General features: G+C 39.0%; 1 protein-coding gene across 1 annotated transcript in view; it reads left to right on the top strand.

The window, feature by feature from the left end:
- Positions 1-19708, top strand: part of IL17D (interleukin 17D) — a 239888-nt gene extending 220180 nt beyond the window's left edge. Inside the window, exon 3 of the mRNA XM_044073190.1 lies at positions 18910-19708. Within this exon, the coding sequence (XP_043929125.1) occupies positions 18910-19210 (301 nt within the window). The 3' untranslated portion in view covers positions 19211-19708. The remainder of the gene's footprint in view (positions 1-18909) is intronic.
- Positions 19709-23144: the final 3436 nt, after the last annotated feature.

Here is a 23144-nt window from a genome sequence, read left to right as displayed (position 1 = left end):
ACCCTCACATCCACACAATCGCACACTTACCTGACCTGCGCCCTAAACCTAAGTCACCTAACCCGCCCTAACCTTCATGTCCACACAATCGCACACATATCTAATCCGCACCCTAACCCTAACTAACTTTACCTGCACTCAATTGCACACTTACCTGAACCAGACCTGTAACTTTCCATCACAGCGCTGAAAATACCGAAGCAACAGAAACGGACAACCAAATTATTTCCCTAGGAAAAAATTTGGTTTTCTGTAACTTCGATGTTCTAATATAGACCCATATATATATATATATATATATATATATATATATATATATATATACACAAACACACACACAAATACACACAGTGTGTGTGTGTGTGTGTGTGTGTGTGTGTGTGTGTGTGTGTGTGTGTGTGTGTGTGTATGTGTGTGTGTGTGTGTGTGTGTATCACTCTGTTGAATGATCAGTTCATTAGCAAAATAACTGCTTGGAAAATCTGATCATGTGTTCCATTTGCTGAAAGTGTTAGATATTGCAAGATGGAAGATTGAGTCCAAGCAGGTAAGTAAGCAGGGGTTACAGGTACTAACACCAACATTTTAAGTTATACTGAACATTTTGGCATTGGGGGTGGGAATAATTGTGCAATTGTTTGTAAGTTAGGATTAAAAAAAGGGCTAGTTTAGGGAATATATTTGTGTGTGATGCATGATCAAGACTTCTGTTGTGGTAGTGTTATGGAAAATGTTTTCTGAGGTATGGTACAGGATCAGGGTTAGGGGCAGGGTCAAGTTTTGGGTTCAACCCCCTGCACCACCTTACCAATGGCTGCTAACCCTAAACCTGTACCTTACCACAGGAGAATTCTTTGCTTAACACTACTACTAATATTCATAAAAATTATGTCTGATTGTTTGGTGGGGTTTTTTGGTAATCAGATCACAAAAGGAAACTGTTTCCAGTATAAGCAAAGAGAAAGAAACAGGGGTATCCTAAGCAAAAGACCAGCACTGGTAGAGTTGAATCAAGAACAGAAGCTGCTGTTAAAAGGAATAACTAGTAGAACATATAAAATATTGCATGATAACTATAAGAATCAATCAGAGGAGGTTAGAAAGGATTGGGAAGAGAGATTGGATAAGTAATTCACAAAGAGGCAATGGTGGGGGATATATGGATGTCTCCCAAATATGCAACAAAGTCTAGATGATTTAGGATCTTTGCTTGGAAGTGTTTACATAGGTATTTTCATTCCCCAGGTAGACTCCAAATCATTTTTCTTCGGGTAGACAGCAAATGTTAGAGGTGTGATGGGGAATAAAGAGTTAATTTGGAACATATTTTCTGGGAATGTAATGAGCTGGCAGACTTTTAAAAAAATCCCTGCACGCTACTCTATCAGAAATACTGTATGAGAAAATCGGTTTGACTAGGGAAATAATTTTTTTAGCTATGATACAGAAACAGGAATTGCCTAGACACAGTAAGGCCTTGCTGAGTCTAATTATGGTGGCTACCAAAAATGTGTTTACTAGTTAATGGAAATCAAAGTCTAAGCTAACTGTGCTGGATGTAGTGAATATAGTAACAGAGATAAAACAGCTGGAAATGGTATATTTTGAAAAGGGTAGGAGCAAATTAAAAATGGAAATTGTGGGAACAATGCATGCAGATGCAGAATGAGGTTTAAAAGAAGGCAGGATTTAAATGGGCTATGTAATGTTCGGCTGACAGCAACTGGATAGATGATAAGTGATGCACAATGTATAATGTTTGCAACTAAAATTATGTCAGTATGGTTTGTTTTCATTTATATAAATGTATGATTGCCTATGTCATAAGTGATAATGTAATAAAGATGTTTCTTGTTTAATAATAAAAAAGGAAACTGCTTCCTTTTGCCATCTTTTTTTCAGGTTTTGTAGTTTTGTAGATGTGCTGATTTTTGACGTGCCGGTATTGATCACTTTACTGTCAGTATTTGCATATTTTGATAAATCACCATATATTTACATACATACATATCATTTCTCTGGCACATCATAATTTTGAAATATTTTGTGGGTTACAACTGAAATAAGATACTTATTGACATCCAGAGGCAGAATGCTGGGGAAGGAGTGAAGAACTTCTTCTGATCTGTCTGCCTGTAGGTCTAGGAAATTTTCTTTGTACACTAATCAATACACTGATTGCAGATCTACAGATGTGGTCTATTATTGTTTTTGTGTACAATGTCCTGCTTTTTATGTAGGAAAAACAAATAGAATGCTTAAAGATCGTATTTTTGACCACTAAGAGATATTAGTAATAATAAACCATCAAATGCTCTAGCCAATCATGTTATGTCCAATGGCCGTTCTCATTCCTTTAAGTTCTTTGTTCTACAACATATTCAGAGAAACCCCAGAGGTGGTGACATTGAGAATATCACAGAGGGACATGAACAGAAGTGGATTTTGAAACTTAATGCTGAAAAGCATCCTGGTTTGAATGCTACTACTTCCTTGGTCCCTTTTTAAAAGGCTAGACATCTCAAGCATTAAGATTAGCTAAGTTCTTTGAAAATGAGTCTAATGTATTTAACTATTAGTTTCCAAGTATTCTATTTAACTTTTTCCTGCCTAGTATTTTTCCATGTTTTATAATGATTTTATAAGTTTTTTAAGTGCTTTCTCATGTATAGCATTTGATTCCTTCTTGTACAATGTTTTTAAGCAATGTTTTTAAGCAATGCTTTTTTTAGTTTGAGCATGAGGCTTAATTGTTTTTCACTGCTACTTAATCATTGTGTGATTTTTATTGATTAATTGGCATTTTAGAATCTCTATTTAAAACTGTGCATTTTTTACCGTGGTGTCTGATGAAGCAACTTTGGTTGTGAAAGCGCTTACCACTTTGTACTTTGCTGTGATTAAACGTTTGCTGTGTGTTATCTTGGTGCATTTTTTACTTTTTGCCTGTAGGTGTTATTGGGGCACACTACTCACTTAATGACTCCCAGGAGTTGAGACCAGCTAATCATAGATGTTTTGAGCTACACACACTAATGGGCAGGGATGGACTAGTATACCTACAACTACTGACTAAGTGTAAAGTTATTGCACCTCTGGAGTTTTCACTTAAGGTAGCACTGGGTGTATGTAGGGGCTGAGGGGGGGCCTTCATATGAAGACCTAAAGACTGAGCATAACTTTTTTATTGTTTTTTTAAACAGGTAGCTGGACTGAACAACTGGCCCTTTCAGTCATAAGAAATACAGAATGCATACATTACAAAAATGAAATATTTTTTGTACATAAAACATTTCTAAGGTTTTATTCATTTGATTTTAATTTTGTAGTAAGTATAACATTAGATGAACATAATATGTGACAAGCCAGTGCCATCAATAAACCAGTACTGTTAACCAGCTGCTTTTCTTGATTGAGGCTACAATGTGTGGCCCCTAGACAAAAGGACCTGGCACCATGTTTTGTGTACTAAATATAAATGAATGGAAACGAGTTATTTATAAAGTGTGAGCAATATTACATATGCATTATGAGATGTTATATTAACAGCAGTATACCATACTTTGCCAGTGTTAACTCAAATGAGACTTAAAAGAGTAATTTTTGTCACTTTTTCAAAATTAAGCAGATTGTTCATCATAGCAAATGGGGGGGAAAGCAAATAAAGAGCATTTTTGCAGGGAACAAGCTATATTGCACCCCCACCCCCATGAAGGATTTCACCCTTATAGCTTCTTTTTCCTAACTATATTAACTCCACGGTCACACAACAGTGAGGAAGGAAGAAAACTTTGACTAAAAGCACACAGCAGTCTTACTCATTAGCAATCCCATTGCATTAAAATAAAAAAATATCAAGTCCTTTGTGAAAACAGGTCCAGTCCCTAGCAGAACCACTAAATCTGGCAGGTAATGCAGAGGATTAAGGCTATCAGCCATTACCAAGTTACTTCTTGGATTTAATTTTCTCATTTTCTGTTTAACTCACTGGGTGATCTCAGCAAGTCACTTAGCTGATAGTGTTCGTGGGAATTAGAAAACTGGGCTAGGATCCAAAAAAATCTCCTAGCCTGCATTGTATTGACTCCATATGGACCTAAGTTGCACAAAAGAAAGTCAAACAAAAAGCAAACACCAAAATAGATCTCAACTGAGTGTAGGAGACCTAGGGTACGCGTATTAGTGCTGATGGGAAGTTTGTCAAAGTTTAAGGCTAAAAGCAGATCATACCAAAACAATGACTGTTAAAATAAAATCTGTACAAATAGACTACAGTTTAAGTGCAGGAAGTGGTATGTTAGAGGTATCACCTGAGATGGCTGTTGGCTGTTTTGAGGAATTTATGTTTTTTTCAATGTAATACAGTCATGGCATTGGTATATATAATTGGTTGGAGCAAAGACTCCCACATACGGGTGCACAGGCTTTAGTTTATAGTATAATTTGTGTGAGAAGCAGTTTGCTGTGGGCATGTATCACTTAAGATTGCTGTTGGCTGGTTAGGAAAAGTTCTCTGTTCACCAATGTAGTAAAATTGTGAGATGTGTTTGTGTGTGTGTGTGTGTGTGTGTGTGTGTGTGTGTGTGTGTATGTATTTATATATATATATATATATATATATATATATATATATATGGGTCTAGGTCACATGTTCAACTAGCATATGTCCGAATCACAAAACATCGAACGCACATACATGAAAGCACTTAACATCGAAAAGCACTTCCATGTATGTGTGGTTCAAAAAAAAAAATCTACGTTTCTGCAGGGGCCTGCACCCCCCACACCACCTTACTTTATTATTCTCACTCTGAGATCGCACTACAGTGGGGAAGAGGGAATTTTCCCTTACCCGCACTGTAGTCCGATCTACGAAACAGGCACACATACACAGAAGCGCTTGTCGATGTTACGCACTTTCATGTATGTGTGCTCGATGTTTTGTGATTCGGACATATGCTAGTCGAGCATGTGTCTGGATCCCATATATATATATATATATATATATATATATATATATATATATGTGTGTGTGTGTGTGTGTGTGTGTGTGTGTGTATGTATATATATATATATATATATATATATATATATATATATATATATGTGTGTGTGTGTGTGTGTGTGTATATATATATATATATATATATACATATATATCAATAATTAAGGGGGATTGTGGGTGACAAAGATCCATAGGAAAGTGGAGAGGGGCAGTTGTACAGTGATGCTTGTTAGTATTTGAGAGGATTAGTTGATTTTGGTTTAGTTATAGCTGTGAATCATTTGTGCTGGTTGGTATTTTCAATTTGCAGTTTTGGCAGTCTGTTTTATATGCTAGCTATTATAACAATAACCCAAAAGCTGTATAAGTGTATTATTTAGGAAAGGACCACATAGAGAGAACTGCAACTCATATGAGTTTGTCATCACTTCTGTCTGCAGTAAACTGCGACTGAGAAAACACACCACCTCTTCCACGTGTGATTGTTTATTTTTTTTTTGCATGTGTACTAACTACTTTTAAGTACAACATACTGTCAGTAGACACTGGATGCTATAACAGCCTCTTGCTAGAGAACCACCCCCTGTGTTGAAAGGAGTAGCCAGTGTATACTATCCCATCTAACTGTTTGACTACCTAGGCCTATTTGTAAAACTGACCAACAAGCGTCACAAACAAAAATGCAACAGATGTGCCACCTGGTCTAAGTCTACTGTGCCAAATGTTTTCTTACTGAAAACTAGGAACCTTTCTCAGCAACCAATCTCACTTTCTGCTTAGTTTCACGAAAAAGTTTCAAGTCAAAATCATTTTAAAAATGCACCACTTTTATTTGTTTAAGACCAGGATACCAACCATGCTTTGCCTCAGAATATGCATAAAGTTAATCTTATTGTGTTTAAGTTATGTTTGATCCATACTGCATCACTTTTCATCCAAACCTTGCCTTGGTTGTCTGATTCTCATATAAGGCATAACGCATTTCTCCTGCAGTCACATTGTTGATTCGTGAAACATCCATGTCCATTTTATTTGTGTCCGTGCATCTGGTTCATCATTGTTAAAACACCTGCTAAGGAAAGTATCTGTTAATCTAATGTAAACTGTGTTTTCAGTTATACTTGTTCAAAACATGAAATGCCTCTTTAGGTATTTAATTACTTTGCTTCTCACTAGTTTTCAGTTTAACTGGTATACGCAATTACTTTGCTCTTCCACAGATAATAAATTCATGTTTCTGTCTGCCTTCGTATGTGTATTGTGAAAATCTACTGATCTAGGAACCAACAAGAAAAACAGAGCCACACAGTGTTATTTTAAAAGAGAAATGCTGCAGTTTGTATCCAGTAATATACAGCTTCACAGAATACATATGCATACAAAACCACAATTTTAGAAACTTGTAATTCCAGAGGAGTGTTATATGAGCATACTATAGAACATTTATTGGACCGCTTTATAAAGTGATGACTTTAATCAAAGAACACGCTACTTCTTTCATTACTTTGAAGTTACATCTGCTAAATGCTGCAGATGTTCAACACACACACAGCAATATAAGAACTATTATGAATGTTATGTGAGCACTTTTTAGTAACATTGGTTTACTTCATAAAGCTTCAAATTATGCTGAGGAACGTGATGCTGTAGGTATGCATGACATATATAATGCATTTTATTAATTGGGGGTGGTCCTGAAATATCTACACTGAGTAATAGAATGTAATATGCTGTTTTTACTATCTGGTGTTGCCACCTTACAACATCAGTTGGGCATTTTCTAAAGTACAGTCTAACGTGTTACAAACTATTTCATGCATTATTATGTAATTAATAAATTAATGTTTCATAATGTTTACCGTATTATGGTTATGTCCGTAAAAGCATACATGGATGTCATAAATGAATATAGATTATAACAGTTTCAAAATAGTAATAATCTGAACATGAAAAACCTCATATTGAAACCAGATTAGACTGAGATGAATTAAAAATAGTTGGAACATCTTGTTTAAATATACTTGTTATAAAAATGAATTACTGAAAATATGCAGTTTCTTACCAGTGCTATTACATAGCAATTCTTCTTATAGAGCAGTTTTGTCTTTTTACTTTAATTTATTTATTTTACATTTTCCCTGTGGGTTTCATGTGTCTCAGACAAATAATCCTTTCCTAAGCTAGGTGCTCTTCCTTTCCCCTCTCCCATGGCTGGAGTACAGATGTTTTACACTATAAATTCCTAATAAGGATGAAATATGTGTTTTTGCTATCGCACTAAGCCTTTGTTTGTTGCATTGTGATGCCAGTGAATGACACTTAATTCTTTCTAGAGCAAAGCCAAGCCTAGTTACTTTTGGCAGCCTGCATTTGTTTTCCATGATGCCTTGCATTATTGGAGTGTATGCAAATATGTTTCTCATTACAGTTGAGCTGTTTATAAATGTTGCCTATTTAATCTACAAATATTTTTAGTCTGGGTATCTATTTTCCTTCTGTGATATATGGCACAAATATTTATGAAACCAGTCCACCTGAGTCCTTATCTTTGGGCCTGCATTTTCAGTCTCTAAATTCTCCACAAATGTCCTCTCTCTTTGCCATGAACTATCCTTTTTCCCATATCTTTTCTTTGCTCTTGCAGTTTTTGTCTGTCTAGAGACTAGTACAGATGCATTACATCACTTCCCTGTGCTTTTGAAACAGACTTCTGTAACATCAAACTCAAATGGCTGCAAACCAACAATGCAGTCCTTATGCACCACTCCTGTTTGCCCTATCTCTCTATTTAAGTCTAATTACTTTTTCTACACTGAGTGAAAAACTACTTTGCTCAAAATCTTTCAGATGAAACACCAAAGATGCTCCCACCATTTATGTAAAACAGACTTTCCATTCTTGTCTGTACCAGCTAGTATCTTAAATAACTTGGTGGAAATATCAAAATGAACAGTTCTCCCCACAAAATTATAATAGTAGACCATCTTTAGGATAACCCCTTTACAAGACAAAATATAAACAATTTCTCTTCTGTACATGCTTCAAAACTAGTCACACAATCTACCATTATCTCTCAGAATCAGGGACTCTTCCCATCTCCAAACATTTCTAACCCCACATCTGTGACTTAAATTTGATTAGTAAATATCTGGAGGATAAGGTAATCTATACCCTTCAAAGCATGGTACTAGTATAGTAAAGTCTAATTGTAAGTATAAAAGGATTTAGATTAAAAAAAATCACTTTGTCATAATTATAGCATTATTATCCAACCTCCAGGATTTTGCCAGTATGATACCTGGCATTAGACTTAGTGAAATATTTTAGCCTAGCTGGCCACCACATCCAGTTCAGTGTCCTAACAGTCTAATCCAATGTAACAAACCAAGAATCCTACTTGATAATTTCTGAATGTTCAAGTATCTAAAAATTATGTGCTACCTTACTGTCTGCTCCTTCTAGCCCATAACTCCTAATGACATCTCCAAAGTAATGGAAGCAATCATAAGAAATTGTTTATCTATTCTTGAATGCACTAAACAAGATAATTAGAACATGTTTACTCATGTGACTGATTACAGAATCCATCAAGCCCTATGAACAGTCCAGAAAACTTTAACTCTTTGCATGGCGATTCACAAATTTACTACAGACTTATTTCAACATTGCTTTAAGAACCCTTTCAGTAACCATTGCATCATAGCTATTGCATATCTAACCAAGTAAATAAATAAGCATAAACCCATAGCCTTTATTGCATTCATTCCTATATAGTATTATCTACTACTAATGGAACTAGCAACAAGTGATCAGGGCCCAGTCCTTGATAAAAAATAACTCACAGGCTGCCCTAAGGTGCTTATTAGCATTAGTTCCATTACAGAACAAATACTCTACTCCAGTCACAAGAAGGGAAATAAAGACACTTACCCCTGTATAACTGTAGATATTAGAACACACATTAAAACAAGCAGCAGAGCATGGAAATCGTACAAATTGTCCAGATAGCCAACATTTCCTCCTCTGCAAATGAATATGAAGGACTAACAGCAAAAGCTTTATAGTTTAAAAAGATGGAATCTACTTGATTTTAAGAAGAATTAAACTAATTGTCAGGTTGCCCTCACCCCCCCCAAAAAAAACATACATCTGCAGAAACTACTTATTAATGGCAAATGGTGCAACCATCCCACTACCATAGCTGAAGCTCTTATTGTTCCCTTCTTTATCTGTCCTAAGATGCCAACTTACATCCTGCCAGAAGTACTACCACCTTCAGAATTGTTTTTCAGATCATGTAGCTTGAACTGTTTTCCTAAGAGAAAAAACACTTTTACTCTTAATAAAATTAAAATAGACCACTTTCTGTTAAGGCAATATCCAGCCCCGATGATAACATAAATCAATAAAAATCCATATTTGTATAAAATTACCCATGTACATACTATATAGACTTGAGCAAGTGGCAAATAAAGCATGCCTAGAACACATCCAATTCCCCCTTCAGATAATATAGCCTACTTCATTTTACAGTACTTATTCCTCTGATGTCTCTATAATTATCATTTATCCCATAAGAGAATCAATGCATTGAAATAAGGTATTCAATTAAGTACTTTTTCCAAAGCGTATGGGCCTCCATCTTTTCTTCATCTTCTACCAATTCACTTAATAAGCTTCTTCACTCCTATGTATTTGGAACATGTTCAAAACAACAAGATACAAATATCTGGTGAAAGCTGTTTAGTAGAAAATGCTATGAAGTAGATAAGACCATTAAAAACCTCTTTAATAAAAATTGTTAAAAATAAGATAAGCTCTTTTGATTTGTTTCACCACAAAACTTCATCACATAATCCAAGGAAGTAGAACCAGGAATTTATGTAAGACATCACTTCTCAGCAGCCAATAACAATATCAAAATTGGACCAGCACCCCCTTAAAGGCAAACATGCATTATCTTCTTAAAGCCTTTAATTTTAGCAGTCTGGACATGGAAATGCATTCATTAATGCCTGGCCAAACATCAGCTTGAAACACCATTTGTAAAAATGCTTCTCTTCTTTCTAGAAATAGATGCCATGGGCCTCTAGCCCCATGACGAACCTGCTCAACTACCACAAAGTAAAAATAGTGGTCTTTGAATTCTAATACATGTTTAGCCAGGCATTTGTGATTTTACCTGTTTGTACATCATAGAGATGTTCATACAACCTTTCTGTTAAAGCATGTTCAGTCTTTCCAATATATAATGATGGACACTCCTGGCAAACAGCAGCATAAACTGCACCTCCACTATTACAATCAAATTTGTAAAGTTGCTTGTGTTAAAAAAATATACCAACAGTGGGTCCTGCTGGAGAGAAAAAGAAGTATACCAGTAAATCAGACTGTGTGGTAAGTATTGAAATGAATGTATTGTAACAGAGGATACTGGAAGAGAATAGGTTAATCTCAATCCAGCTAACTTTGAAAAATAGTTTGAAATTAAATTACTTAATTTGGGCCATAAATATTGTATCTCACAGGTCTCAATGCAGCCAGTTACAAAAAGTCTTGTACTATGAAGCCTTCTGTATTGTCCTTGTGGGTGAACTAATTGCTACTCTGAAAGGGCGGACGTTTAAAATTGTTTTATGACTTCCAGAAGCTGCAACAGATCTTAGCAAAACTCTGTGTGTGTATTAGGGCAAATATGTGCAAGATTCTGGTTGGTTTATAGTAAAGGGGATAGTATGGGAACCAAAGTCAAATGACAAGATGCATGTGATGACATTCTGTAATCCAGGGAAAAATTATGTTTTGATACTAGATGAGACTGAAGTCTAAGAGCAGTTTTCTTTTGCAACCTGACAAGAAGAACCCCTCACCTACATCACCTTGCCTTGCTCTACTAAGTGAACTAGAGAATAGTAAGTCTATAGATCAGTCAGAAAAATATAGTAAAATTAGTTAAGTACTATTTTTCTGTATCTGTGTGAATCTATACATCTGTGTAGTTTTTTAATATTTCCTGTGATTGAAACTCTGGTGTTTATTGTAAATAGATATTTATTATTTTCATGTTCTTTTATTATTTATTATTAAATATATTTACATTTTTCATTCTGGATGGTCTTTTGGAGAATGTTTTAACCTTTGAGAGTTGTTGTTCTTCTTTTGGCTTTTCCCGGTTAGGGGTCGCCACAGCGGAATGCCGGTCTGCTAATGATTGGCAGTTGATTTTTATGGTGCCAAGGTGCCAGCTCGATGCCCAACCTTCAACAAAGGTACGCCCATTCATGCATGTCTTTCGAACACCACTCAACCGCGGGGAGGACATGCAGACTCCACACAGAAGGCGCTCCAGCCAAGAAATGAACAGGAGAACCTCTTGCTGTGAGGCGACAACGCTACCGCTGCACCACCGCGGCTAATGTTTTAACCTTTGAGAGTACTTATATTTATTTGGTGACACCGTGGCCTCTACTAGAAGACTTGCTGTTTGGACAACATTACCATTTGTATTAATATTAATTTCACTCAGTATAATTTAGTATCCTTGTAAGAAGCTTAGAGTAGCTGGCTTTGGAGTGTCTAGTGGCAGTAACTACCTTATAGTCTGGACAAAGAGTAGCAGAGTGAGAAAATTTGTGCCAGGCTTTCCCAGGTGTGTTTGTGTGTGTGTGTGTGTGTGTGTGTGTGTGTGTGTGTGTGTGTGTGTGTGTGTGTGTGTGTGTGTGTGTGTGTGTGTGTGTGCAAATCAAATCTCAATGAGTATGTGTGTCAACTACTTGGAGCAGGGACACACAGCACTGGTTTCACAGAGAGGATGCTGGAGGACTTGGCTTGGATACTCAGTTGAGGACTCAGCTCTACAGCTATGCCAGTGGAGAACCTTACTGGACACCTGGAGAGACAGAGAGGGAAACACAGTCCCTGGACTAGGTGTGTTCCCTGTGTGCTCTTAAGGGAAATTGTGCTTGATGCAGGGAGCTGCATCTGGAAATACTGTGTGTATCTATCTTTGTCCCAAGTGAACATCTCTCACTTTTGTCAGTGGTGAGGCTTCAGGCTCCTTGATTACTGGCCCAAAGGAGGGGATATAGTAGTAAATACCCTTTCCTTAACAGCACCCTACATAAGGCAGACACAGACACACGGACAAACAAGCTCACATACACAACTATCCCCCAAACAGACACACATCTGTCTCCTGCCCTAGCCCTTACTCTAACCCTAACACACACACACACACACACACACACACACACACACACACACACACACACACACACACACACACACACACACTTAAAAGGCATATATCCTATTCCTAATCCCCTACTGTAACCTTAACCTGCAACCTTTTGCAAACACACACATATAACTTGAATTCAGAAACTTTTATTATACAGGTTGGAGAACACAAATCAACAAAGCTGCTATATGCAGACAATTTGACACTGCAGGTAGACTCAGAACAAGAACTTCAGCAAATAATACGGGAGTGGAATTGCAAACTGAAGGCACACAGAATTAAACTGAGCACCTGTAAGACATTTATAATGGCAGCAAATATTGTGGAGCCCTAACACAACATGTAGTATGTGCATGGGGGATGTTCCTCATGTTTCACTGTTGCAGCCATCACATTTGGGTTATATGCCTGCAGGTAGCCCTCAGCCGGCCTGAATACCAGTGTCTTCGGATTTCTGCGTCAGATGCTGTCACCTCTTCCATGACATCAGGTTGTTAGGGGTATAAAATAAGCAGCCGATGCCAGTACATCAGTCTTTCTTGTCATGCGGTAGCCGAAGCAGAAGCAGTTCGCAAGTGCCAGTCGTCCGACTCCTGCAATTTTCATTTTCGAGTTTCAGACCTGAAGTCTTCAAAAAGATAAGTACCCCGTTGGGGATCCTTTTTTCTTGCTCTAACCGATGTCAGAAAAAATTAACAATTGTCTTGCCTGTGGAATGCAAATACCTCATAGAGATTTTCATTCTTACTGCGTCACCTGTTTAGGCCCAGACCACCACGTCCCTCACTGTTAGTTTTGTGCCTTGTTCAATGCCCGAACTATTCATCATTGGGCTATTTTTGTAGCTAAATACTTTTGTTCTCGATTTCCGTACTCTGAAATGGCTTCGTTAAGCCATCCAACTACCGATCTACTGAAAAAAGGTAAGGATAAAGACAGAGACAGACCGCATAGGTCCAAAACTGCCGACAACACTTCCATTAAGCTAGTCGCTAGTCCGCCGGTACTCAGTGAGGTGCTTTTGCAGCCCTTGATACCCACTACTACAGATTCACAGGCCTCTACTGAGACCCATTCAGAGTCCGGGATGCCGCGAGATGCTTCTTCGAGTATGGAACCTGCGGATGTCTCTATCTTGGATGGGTCCAGAGCCGCTGTGCAGGCACCGGTTTCTGAGGGTGTATTCAGGCCTACAGACTTTCATATTAAACTGATGACTTTGTTTCAAGCTAGAAATACCGAATTCCTCAAGCCTAAAGTTCCCACTATGCCTAGAAAACCGATGACCAAACCACATACTCAGGCCCATATGCCTCAAAAACAAATGCTTAGAATGGCTAAAGACCTTATTATCTTAATTAGGGGAGGCCAGCCTTTCCCCTCTAAGAGACCTAGAACTGATTTTCTTTCTGATTCTTCTGATCAGGAATCTGATATCTCTGTTCCTTCTGATTACCAGGATTTGCCCTTATCTACTTATGAGGATTCTGTGCAGAGGATTTCATTCCCTCTGCTTCCCCTCCAGAAGATTTTTCCTTTGGTGAAACCTTGCATACCCTTAGGGAGCATTTCCGCTGGGAAAGCCAGGACTATTCTGAGTCCAAAAAGAGACGTAGGGAATTTTTACTCCTGCCTCAGCACAGGCTTCTAGCTATCCCTCCTGTTCTGGCTATTGTAGATGATGTTTTTTTGTAATCTAGCTTTATTCCAGACACTTTGCCTCCAGCTCCCAGGAAACCTGACAGGTACTACAGAATACCTGACTCTCACAAGTTCCTCTTCAAGAATCCTACTGCAGATCCAGAGACCATTTCCCAAGGACAAAAAGGCATTAAGGCTACTACTGCCAAAAATCCTACCCCTTCTAATAGGGACTCTAGAGCCTTAGACAGATGGGGTAAGAAGGTATACACTTCTGCTACTTTGACCATTAGGGCTTTAAATTGTCAGTTGCATATGTTGAATTATCAGCAGCATATTATGGGACTACTTAAACAGAAAATGATGTTGATTCCTGACTGTGCTGAACACAAAGAGTTACAAGATTTAATGCATTCTGCTGAAAAAGCTGGTAAACATACTTTGCAATGTGGTTTTGATGCTTTAGAAGCATCTGGCAGGGCTGCTGTCACTGGGTCTGTACTTAGAAGGCATGCTTGACTTAAGGAACAAAACTTGCCAGATCATGTTAAAGCTAAATTACTGGATGCACTCTTAAACCAAGACCACCTTTTTGGCAACAAAACAGAAGAAGTCCACAAAAGGATGGAGGAAAAAGCTAAATCTATGCAAACTGTTAAAGATTTCTTACAAGTACAGCTTCCCAGATTCAGTAGGCATTGGCCTTCAAAGAACTGGTCTTTTCCAGTCCCTTCCAGGCCTTCTCAGTCCAAACCCAGGAACAGCAGACCACCAAGACTTCAGTCTCAGGCAATGCACAGATCTAAGCAGTGGGTGGCTCCCACTTCCAAAGCAGGGAGTAGTAAGCCACTCCCCTACAGAAAAATGGCACAATGACTTAACCTTAACCCTTCCAAACTATGCTCAACTACTTGCTCCCTTAGGAGGAAAGCTCGCCCTGCATGCAAAAAACTGGGAACTCATTACCCAGGACAAATGGGCTTTAAACATAGTTTCCCTAGGATACAGATTCCACTTCCACAGTCTACCAACCCTAAGTGGTTGGCCAGACCTCCCCCCAAATCAGAGGGCGGAGGCCCAAAAACAAGTACTGTCTCTCTTCAGTATCAGGGCTATTCAACCTGTTCCAGCAGAACAAAGGAGACACGATTTTTATTCAAGACTGTTCCTGGTACCCAGAAAAGAAAACTCCTGGCATCCTATCCTGGACCTGTCTATTCTCAACACCTTTCTGGTGGTTCCAAAATTCAAAATGCTAACTCTTCAACAGCTTCTTCCTATGCTAGCCAAGGATGCCTGGCTGGCAACCCTATACTTAAAGGAAGCTTACCTGCACATCCCATTAAGGGAATCCTGCAGACAATACCTACGTTTCAGGGTGGGTTCCATGCACTATCAGTTCTCTGCACTTCCCTTTGGCTTATCTACTGCGCCCAGGGTGTTCACAAAGTGTCTAGCTCCAGACATTGCATTTTGCAGGCAGAGAGATATTCAGATTTACCCATACTTGGACAATTGCCTGATTCAGGCAGAAAGTCAGTACTTGCTATTACAACACCTTCTAAAACTTCTAACTTCACTGGGGTACACCATCAACGAGAAGAAATCATACCTAGTACCCTGCCAACAGATTGTATTCCTGGGAGCAAGCTTGAACACAACTTCCCAGATGGCATTCCTCACTCCGGAGAAACAAGTTTATTTGACAACCTACTTCAAACTATTGGCCACAAAAACCCAGCAATCTGCAAGGAAAATACTGCAAGCTCTAGGGTTCATGGCAACTTGCATTCTGCTAATTTCATATGCAAGACTGCATATGAGGAAACTTCAATGGTATCTAAAATGTCTATGGTGTCAACAATCTCAGGACCTGGAAACAATGATTCCTATCATTCCTTGTTTAAGGGCAGTTACTTTGGTGGGCAAAGGCCTGCTACCACAACAAGGGACTCCCTTTCACTCTACCCCGTGCCACCCAAATCCTAACAACAGACGCATCAGACTATGCATGGGGGGCTCACATGGCAGTGCAGTGCATTCAGGGCAAATGGAACCCAAACCAGATGCACCTGCATATCAATCAAAAAGAAATGTTAGCTGTACAGAATGCTCTGACAGCCTTCAAAGACCTTATTCTTCCAGGACAACTATTGGTAAAGACAGACAACACCACAGTTATGTGGTACATAAACAAGCATGGGGGAACCCACTCCTACCCTCTCTGCAGACTAGCTATGGCTCTGTGGAACACAGCCTTGAGCTACCAAGTGCACCTACAAGCTCAATTCCTGCCAGGAAAACTAAATTCACTGGCAGACTACTTAAGCAGAAATCTCATGGACCCACACAAATGGAAACTGGAACCCAAAATATTCAAGCTCTTGAGGAACAAATGGGAAGCTCCAGAAGTAGACCTGTTTGCCTCCCCTCAGAACTCCCAGTTGAACATATTCTGCACCAGAACTCCCCACAGTCAAGCTTGGAAAGTGGATGCCCTGTCCTTTACCTGGGAAAGCCTCTCAGTTTATGCCTTTCGCCCTCTGCCTCTCCCTTGAAGGTTCTACTAAAGATCTAACAGGACAAGTCAAGGGCAATACTGATTGCACCAGACTGGCCACACCAGCACTGGTACCCCCTTTTGCACAGTCTAACTGTGCTACAACCATGGCACCTGCCTCATACCCCTTCCCTACTGTCCCCAGCAGGCGGGCCAGATTCTGCACCCTCAGCTTCAAACCCTGAACCATGCAGCCTGGCTAATCCCCTGAGCTCACCTCTAGCAACCCTCAATAAACAGGTGCTGGATGTCATTCTTGGGGCAAGGAGGCCTAGTACTAGAAAATCCTGTGCTGAAAAGTGGAAAAGATACTGTTCCTGGAGCCAGACTCAGGGGATGGGCACAACGGTACCCAGCTTAGCTCATATTCTAGATTATTTAACAGAAATGCTCCACAAGGGCCTATCTTTCTCGTCTATTAAGATTAATGTCTCTGCCATTTCAGCACATTATAACACTGAACCACCCCTCTTCTCTCATCCCCTGCTAAAACAATTCCTTAGAGGGGCCAAAAATTTAGCCTGGGGCCTTAACTTTGTATTGGAAAACTCTCTCTTCCCCTCTTTGAATCAGCTGCTACAGCAGAGTTAAAATTACTTTCTTGGAAAACAGCCTTACTTTTAGCCATCACTTCAGCAAGAAGAGTGTCTGAACTGCAGGCCCTCATGGCAGTGGAACCCTTCATTATCTTCCATGTGGACAGGGTTTCCCTCAGGACTAATCCATCCTTTATGCCCAAGGTGGTGTCTAGTGTGGCCCTAAACCAGTCCATTAATTTGCCTACTTTTTTCCCTAATCCTCAGAATAAAGGCGAAAGGATACTGCATTCACTGGATGTGCACAGACAGCTTAGATTCAGAAAATCTGACCAGCTGCTAGTCAGCTTTGCTGCAGGGGCAGAGGGGAAGGCCATTTCAAAGCAAACCATTTCCAAATGGATAGCCCACTGCATTCATTTCTGCTACAAGCACCATGGAAAACCTACCCCACGGAGGATGGGATCTCATTCCACCAGCGCTGCATCTACCTCTACGGCATTTCTCAGAGGAGTCCCTACCAGGGACATCCTGGAAGCTGCTATCTGGAGCTCGGTACATACTTTCACCAAGCATTACCACCTGCCTATTTTTTCTAAATCTACAGCTGGATTTGCCACAGCAGTCTTACAGGGCCTGATTGCTGGCCCTAATGCTCTTTAACTACCTCCACCCTTCCTTAGCTTTGGGAATCAACCCAAATGTGATGACTGCAACAGTGAAACATGAAGAACATAGCACACTTGTGTACACTTACCATAAATGAAGATGTTCGAGTGTATTCACTGTTGCAGTCCTGGTTACCCTCCCTCCAGCCCCCTGACTTCTCTTGGCTCTACCTTTCCTTCTTGTTTGACATATATTATATCATGTGTATTTGCTTTTTGCTGGGGGTGTACAATACCATATAATTGCTTCCTATTGTGTGGGCACCTGATATCTGGGGCAAGAAAAACTGATGTAATGGCATCGGCTGCATGTTTTATAGCCCTGATGACCTGACGTCATGGAAGAGGCAACAGCATCCGATGCAGAAATCCAAAGACTCTGGTATTCAGGCCAGCTGAGGGGTACCTGCAGGCAGATAACCAAAATGTGATGACTGCAACAGTGAATACACTTGAACATCTACAATTATGGTAAGTGTACACAACTGTACTTTACTTACCTCCACATAAACATTGTTTTGAGTTTTAAGTGTCTGCAATCCAGCCATGGCAACTATATCTGCTCAGTGAGAAATCACCATGACTTTTCCCCAAATCTGCTTTAACTGGACAAAGCAAATACCATCTGCAGAGGACAAAGCATAATTGTACTGTGCCAGTTCACAGATTTTTTTTAAGTTTTCATTTTGGAAGTCTCGATGACAGCTTTTACAAAAGCTTTATAATAATGTACATACCAAATATCGATCCATCCACTCAAACCCTTTGTTACAGCTAACTCTTACAGCAAGTCCATGAATAGCCACCGCCTGCCATGGTGTTTATTAGACAATGGGGAGGGGGACAGAAGTAGATTGCCAGGCCTTTCTTCCATATCACACATGCACACATCTGCAGACAATTCAAAAATTGCCAGTCTGCCCATTGCATGCCTTTGGGATGTAGGAGAAAATTGGGGCACAAACAGAAAATCTGTATAAATACAGGAAGGACATACAGACTCTACACAGAAGGCACCCCAGCTAAGAATCAAACCAGAAACTCTCTTACTGTGAGACTACAATGCTATTCACTGAGCCAAAGCCCTGCCCATGCCAAACTGCCAAACAGAGCAGAACAAAATAATATTTCCCAACAATGCACATGCTGGCCATATGGCTGTATAAAATGGAAATGCATTCAAAATAAAAAATACTAGTTTTAGTTGTTTCTTGCATAATTAAATGAAAAATTAAAGCTTCTGTTTTTTCCTCTTCCAGTATTTCATATGATTCAACAAGATATCCAAAATACATCCCTGAGGCACACTGTCTGTGTAAGGGCTGTCTAACTGGTCTGCATGGAGATGAGAGTTTGCAGTTCCGCAGTATACCAGTGTACATGCCAATAGCTGTTCTGCGTCGCACTTCTGCCTGTGCTGGAGGCCGTTATGTTTATTCAGAGGACTATGTGACCATACCAGTAGGATGCACCTGTGTACCTGAACAAGAAAAAGAAATGGACGGTTACAATTCTAGTACGACCAAGGAAGAAATAAAATCTACACTGAACAAAACTTAAAAACTCATATATTCATTTTGGAGAAGAAAGATTGAAGCACTGAAGTGAAACATGAAATTAAAGTTAGTAGGCCTAACTTTCTTAATCAACCTACAATAAGTGAACTGACCATTCGTATAGTCTGTATAAACTTATCATTAATGTATATGATATATAAATACCATTGTAATGGTTGTGATGAAACTGACGATGAAATATGTATAGAACTGGATTTCTGATTTGCATTAAAGTGCGTGTGTGTATGTGTGTGTGTGTGTGTGTGTGTGTGTGTGTGTGTGTGTGTGTGTGTGTGTGCACGCATGTATGTGCTGGTGTACATCTGAGTAGGTATAAAGATATACAATAGACTGTAGTGGATAAATACATTCTGTGTTAATGTACATCATGCAATAATTTTATTAGTGTTTATCAATCCTTTGTATTCCTCAAAAAGCTTTAAGTAAAATAAAGTGTTTTACAAAACAAAGTAATCACCACCAAATAAACATGATTTATTTACATGGTATGATTATTTCTATTAGTAATTCTGTGTGTGTGTGTGTGTGTGTGTGTGTGTGTGTGTGTGTGTGTGTGTGTGTGTGTGTGTGTGTGTGTGTGTGTGTAAGCTGTCCTGGAGGAGAAATAAGATGACCCACTCCTCACCACCCAACTCTCATTGGAGAATGGAGGGCCAATTGGCATTTCAGGGCAGGAATGAATCAGCTGTAGGGCTTTCACTTATCTTGGGAATTCCTGGCTTCTATCCCCTTGTAACAAATAGGTGATTTGATTAGAGGTAGAGGAGCCATCAGGTGAGGTTCTGAGGGGAGCAAAAACAAACCAAAAAAAAGATACAATAATTCCACATGGTTACAGTACAGTAACCATCAGATATCTGCTACTTCAACACAATATTGACACACCCACCATTGTGGACAGTTTGGCACCCTGCCACAAATGGTGTCAAACAATAACTTTTTCACATCTGAGAGGAGGTTCTTTAGACAAAAGAGTGAAGTAGCCATGGGGTCTGCCATGGCCCCAGTTTTCTGAATACAGTCTTGAGATCACGGAAATCAAATCATACATAGGTGTCCCCTTTTTATTCATTGGCATGCACTTTACTGATAGTATTCAAATCAACAGGAGGGGTTCACTATACACTGGTGGGCCATATGTTTCTTTTTTAAAAGTTCACCTTCCATTTCAGTACCAGAAAGGTGAATTTTCTCATCCTCTGGTTATAGAAATGCTCTTATATCGGTTTAGAAAGTCCACAAGGATCAACAGTTATATATCTGCCGCATGCATGAACCCACAATATACAATAATGCAACCAAGTCTCAAGCCATGAGGATTATGAGGTTTACATCAGCCCTAGACAAGGATTACATCAGGCCTAGACAACCTTCTAAATAAACAATAAAGACCAGCAAAGCGACTTTTTGGAGAGTAGATATGGAGAGACCCCAGCAACACACTGCAAACCATTATTACTGAAAAACTGAGGAGAAAGAGAGACCCTAAGGAATGTTTGTTTCACTGTACAAAGGTAGGTTCACAAGATGGTTTATCTACAGTACTCAACAAACTAGATGCTAAAAAAAAAAAAAAAACACAAGAGCTATGTCAGCGACTTACTTGGTGAATGCCTAGGCAATAAAAAATATAACTTCGGAAAACTGGAAAGTTATTGAAGGCAACAGGGTGCTCTCACCCACTCTAGGGATCAGGTGAAGATTTTACTTGAATGCATTAGTTAATTTTGGAAATATAATGAAAGACCTACCAGATGTGAATATATAACAGACACTGAGGATCTTTTTATATGAAAGCTGTAATTTTTGCAACTTTGTTAGCAACAGTAATCACTTTAATTACCCTCATAACAATAAATTCTACCAGGTAGATTCTCTTGTACCTCCACAGAGGTCATATATGTAGCATTTTGTAATGCCTGTTCCAGTTTTTATGTAGCTAAAACCATATGCAGGTAATCCCTGAGAATATATCAGCACTTGTATGCCTTGAAGAATAAACATAAACAGTGCTTTGTACAGGCACTACAACTATTCACATCACTTGGAAGCCTATACTGTCCACGTCACACCACGTTTTACTCTCTGAAAACAGAGGGGAACCTTGATATAAGACTGAGAATGAAAGATTTCAGTGGCTTATTAAACTGGATGGCAGCAATCTACAGGGCTGAACAAGTAAATATTTATTAAATACATACTTGGGTTCTGCAAGCTTCCCCATGGAAGATACTGAAAGTAGTTCTTCAAATGTCTTGCACATTGTATGTGTCAGCTAGCATCAGACATACAGACAGACTACAGATCCTTGCTGAGGCTTTAAAATTACATAATTCTCAGACATTCATATTTCCAGATTTTTAATTGATACCTGCAGCTGGTTTGCATTTTATTATTGTAAGTAATGCATTCAAGGTGAGCATGCATTGTTTGTATGTGTTTTTGCTTCCTATTTTTAGAAGCATGTTTTTTTATTAATCACAATGTTGGGATTTATGTTGTCTCTCAGAGTACAGATTTCATACATTTCCTTTAAAAGCACATTTTCCTTACATGTATTGGTTTCCTAGTTTATACTTCCAATTTAATGTCCCCTTTATTATCAGTTTTAGGATTCTTATATATTAAGTTCCTGTTGGTCGCAACCATTTTAAAATTTCTTATTAGTTTGTTAGATAATGGGAGAAATGTATATTCATACCCTTCTGCAGAATGAATGTTCTCCACCAGGGTATTATGCATCGATAACACCCAGTAGGAAAAAAAAATGTAAACACTTCCACAGCTTTCCAACAGCATATTAAGCTGCCATTAGTGACAGCTAGTGACTTCGAATGGAGCGGGGGGGGGGCAGAAGTAACAGGGCGGAGCTCTGTTACAGTAGGTCAGTAATCATTGTATGTGAGCAAATAAGAAATGGAGTCATTCATTTTCATTCACAGACTGCCTCACTATATCGCTACTCATTATAGCCATGTTACTGGCTATATATACCTTAGATGTCTAGCCACAATCAACAAAGCTAGGCTTAGGTAAAATGGAGCCTTAGACAAAGGACTCCAAGGAGTCCCCCCAGCATTTCCCCAGTGCCCTTCCCAGTTTTCCCCTCATTCTGGCCCCACACCATCCACATAGATTACTTCTTTCTTATGTTTTCATACTCTGTAACTAACCAAGACTCTAGTATATTTTGATTCTGGAGGAAGTAACTCAATTAAGCCGGGGTTCTTGGGGCAGCTAGGCCGCCAGAAGTCAGCATTCTAGGTGCTCTAAATTGCACCTTAGAGTTTTTCTTACAAACTTTTAATTTAATGATAATGGCCTAAACAAAAATCATGAGTAAAGAAATATACTAAATCTTATTTTTTATTTCAAGGAAAAATAAGTTCTGGCTCAAGCTTAACAGATAAAGCTAAGAAAATAGCAGTTCCCAAGTAAACTGAAGAAATGCAAGGAGACTAAAATCCTATATGGGAATAGTGTTTCCCTTTCTACCCTTCCAAAAGGTCTTAGGTGTCTTCTGTGTATCACTCTGGTGCTAGATTAGGATGAAAAAGTGAAAGAATAAATGGCCAGAAGCATATATTATACAGCTGAGGTTTTAGGAAAAGAAACCAAAGCACATGGATAAAATCTGCACAGAGACAAGAAGTACATGCAGAATCTGCACAGGAGGAATGGACAGCCAAAAACTCAATGGGAGAACCAACTGTTGTTAGATGGCAACAGTACTTGATACAACACTCCACCAACGATCAATTGCTAAAACTCACAAATCCTGCCCAGACTGCCACTTATCAAGTACAATGATGACATTCAAATATGATAGAAAGTGAAAAAAATGATGCACACTACTTCTGCAATCCAGTGAATGAATAGATACCTAAATAGCTGCACACGTGACTTTAGCATCCTTT

This window comes from Protopterus annectens, chromosome 5.part1 (assembly GCF_019279795.1).
Source record: "Protopterus annectens isolate FY-2018-M chromosome 5.part1, PAN1.0, whole genome shotgun sequence".
Lineage (NCBI taxonomy): Eukaryota > Metazoa > Chordata > Ceratodontiformes > Protopteridae > Protopterus > Protopterus annectens.
This window is presented reverse-complemented; position numbering and strand designations above follow the sequence as displayed.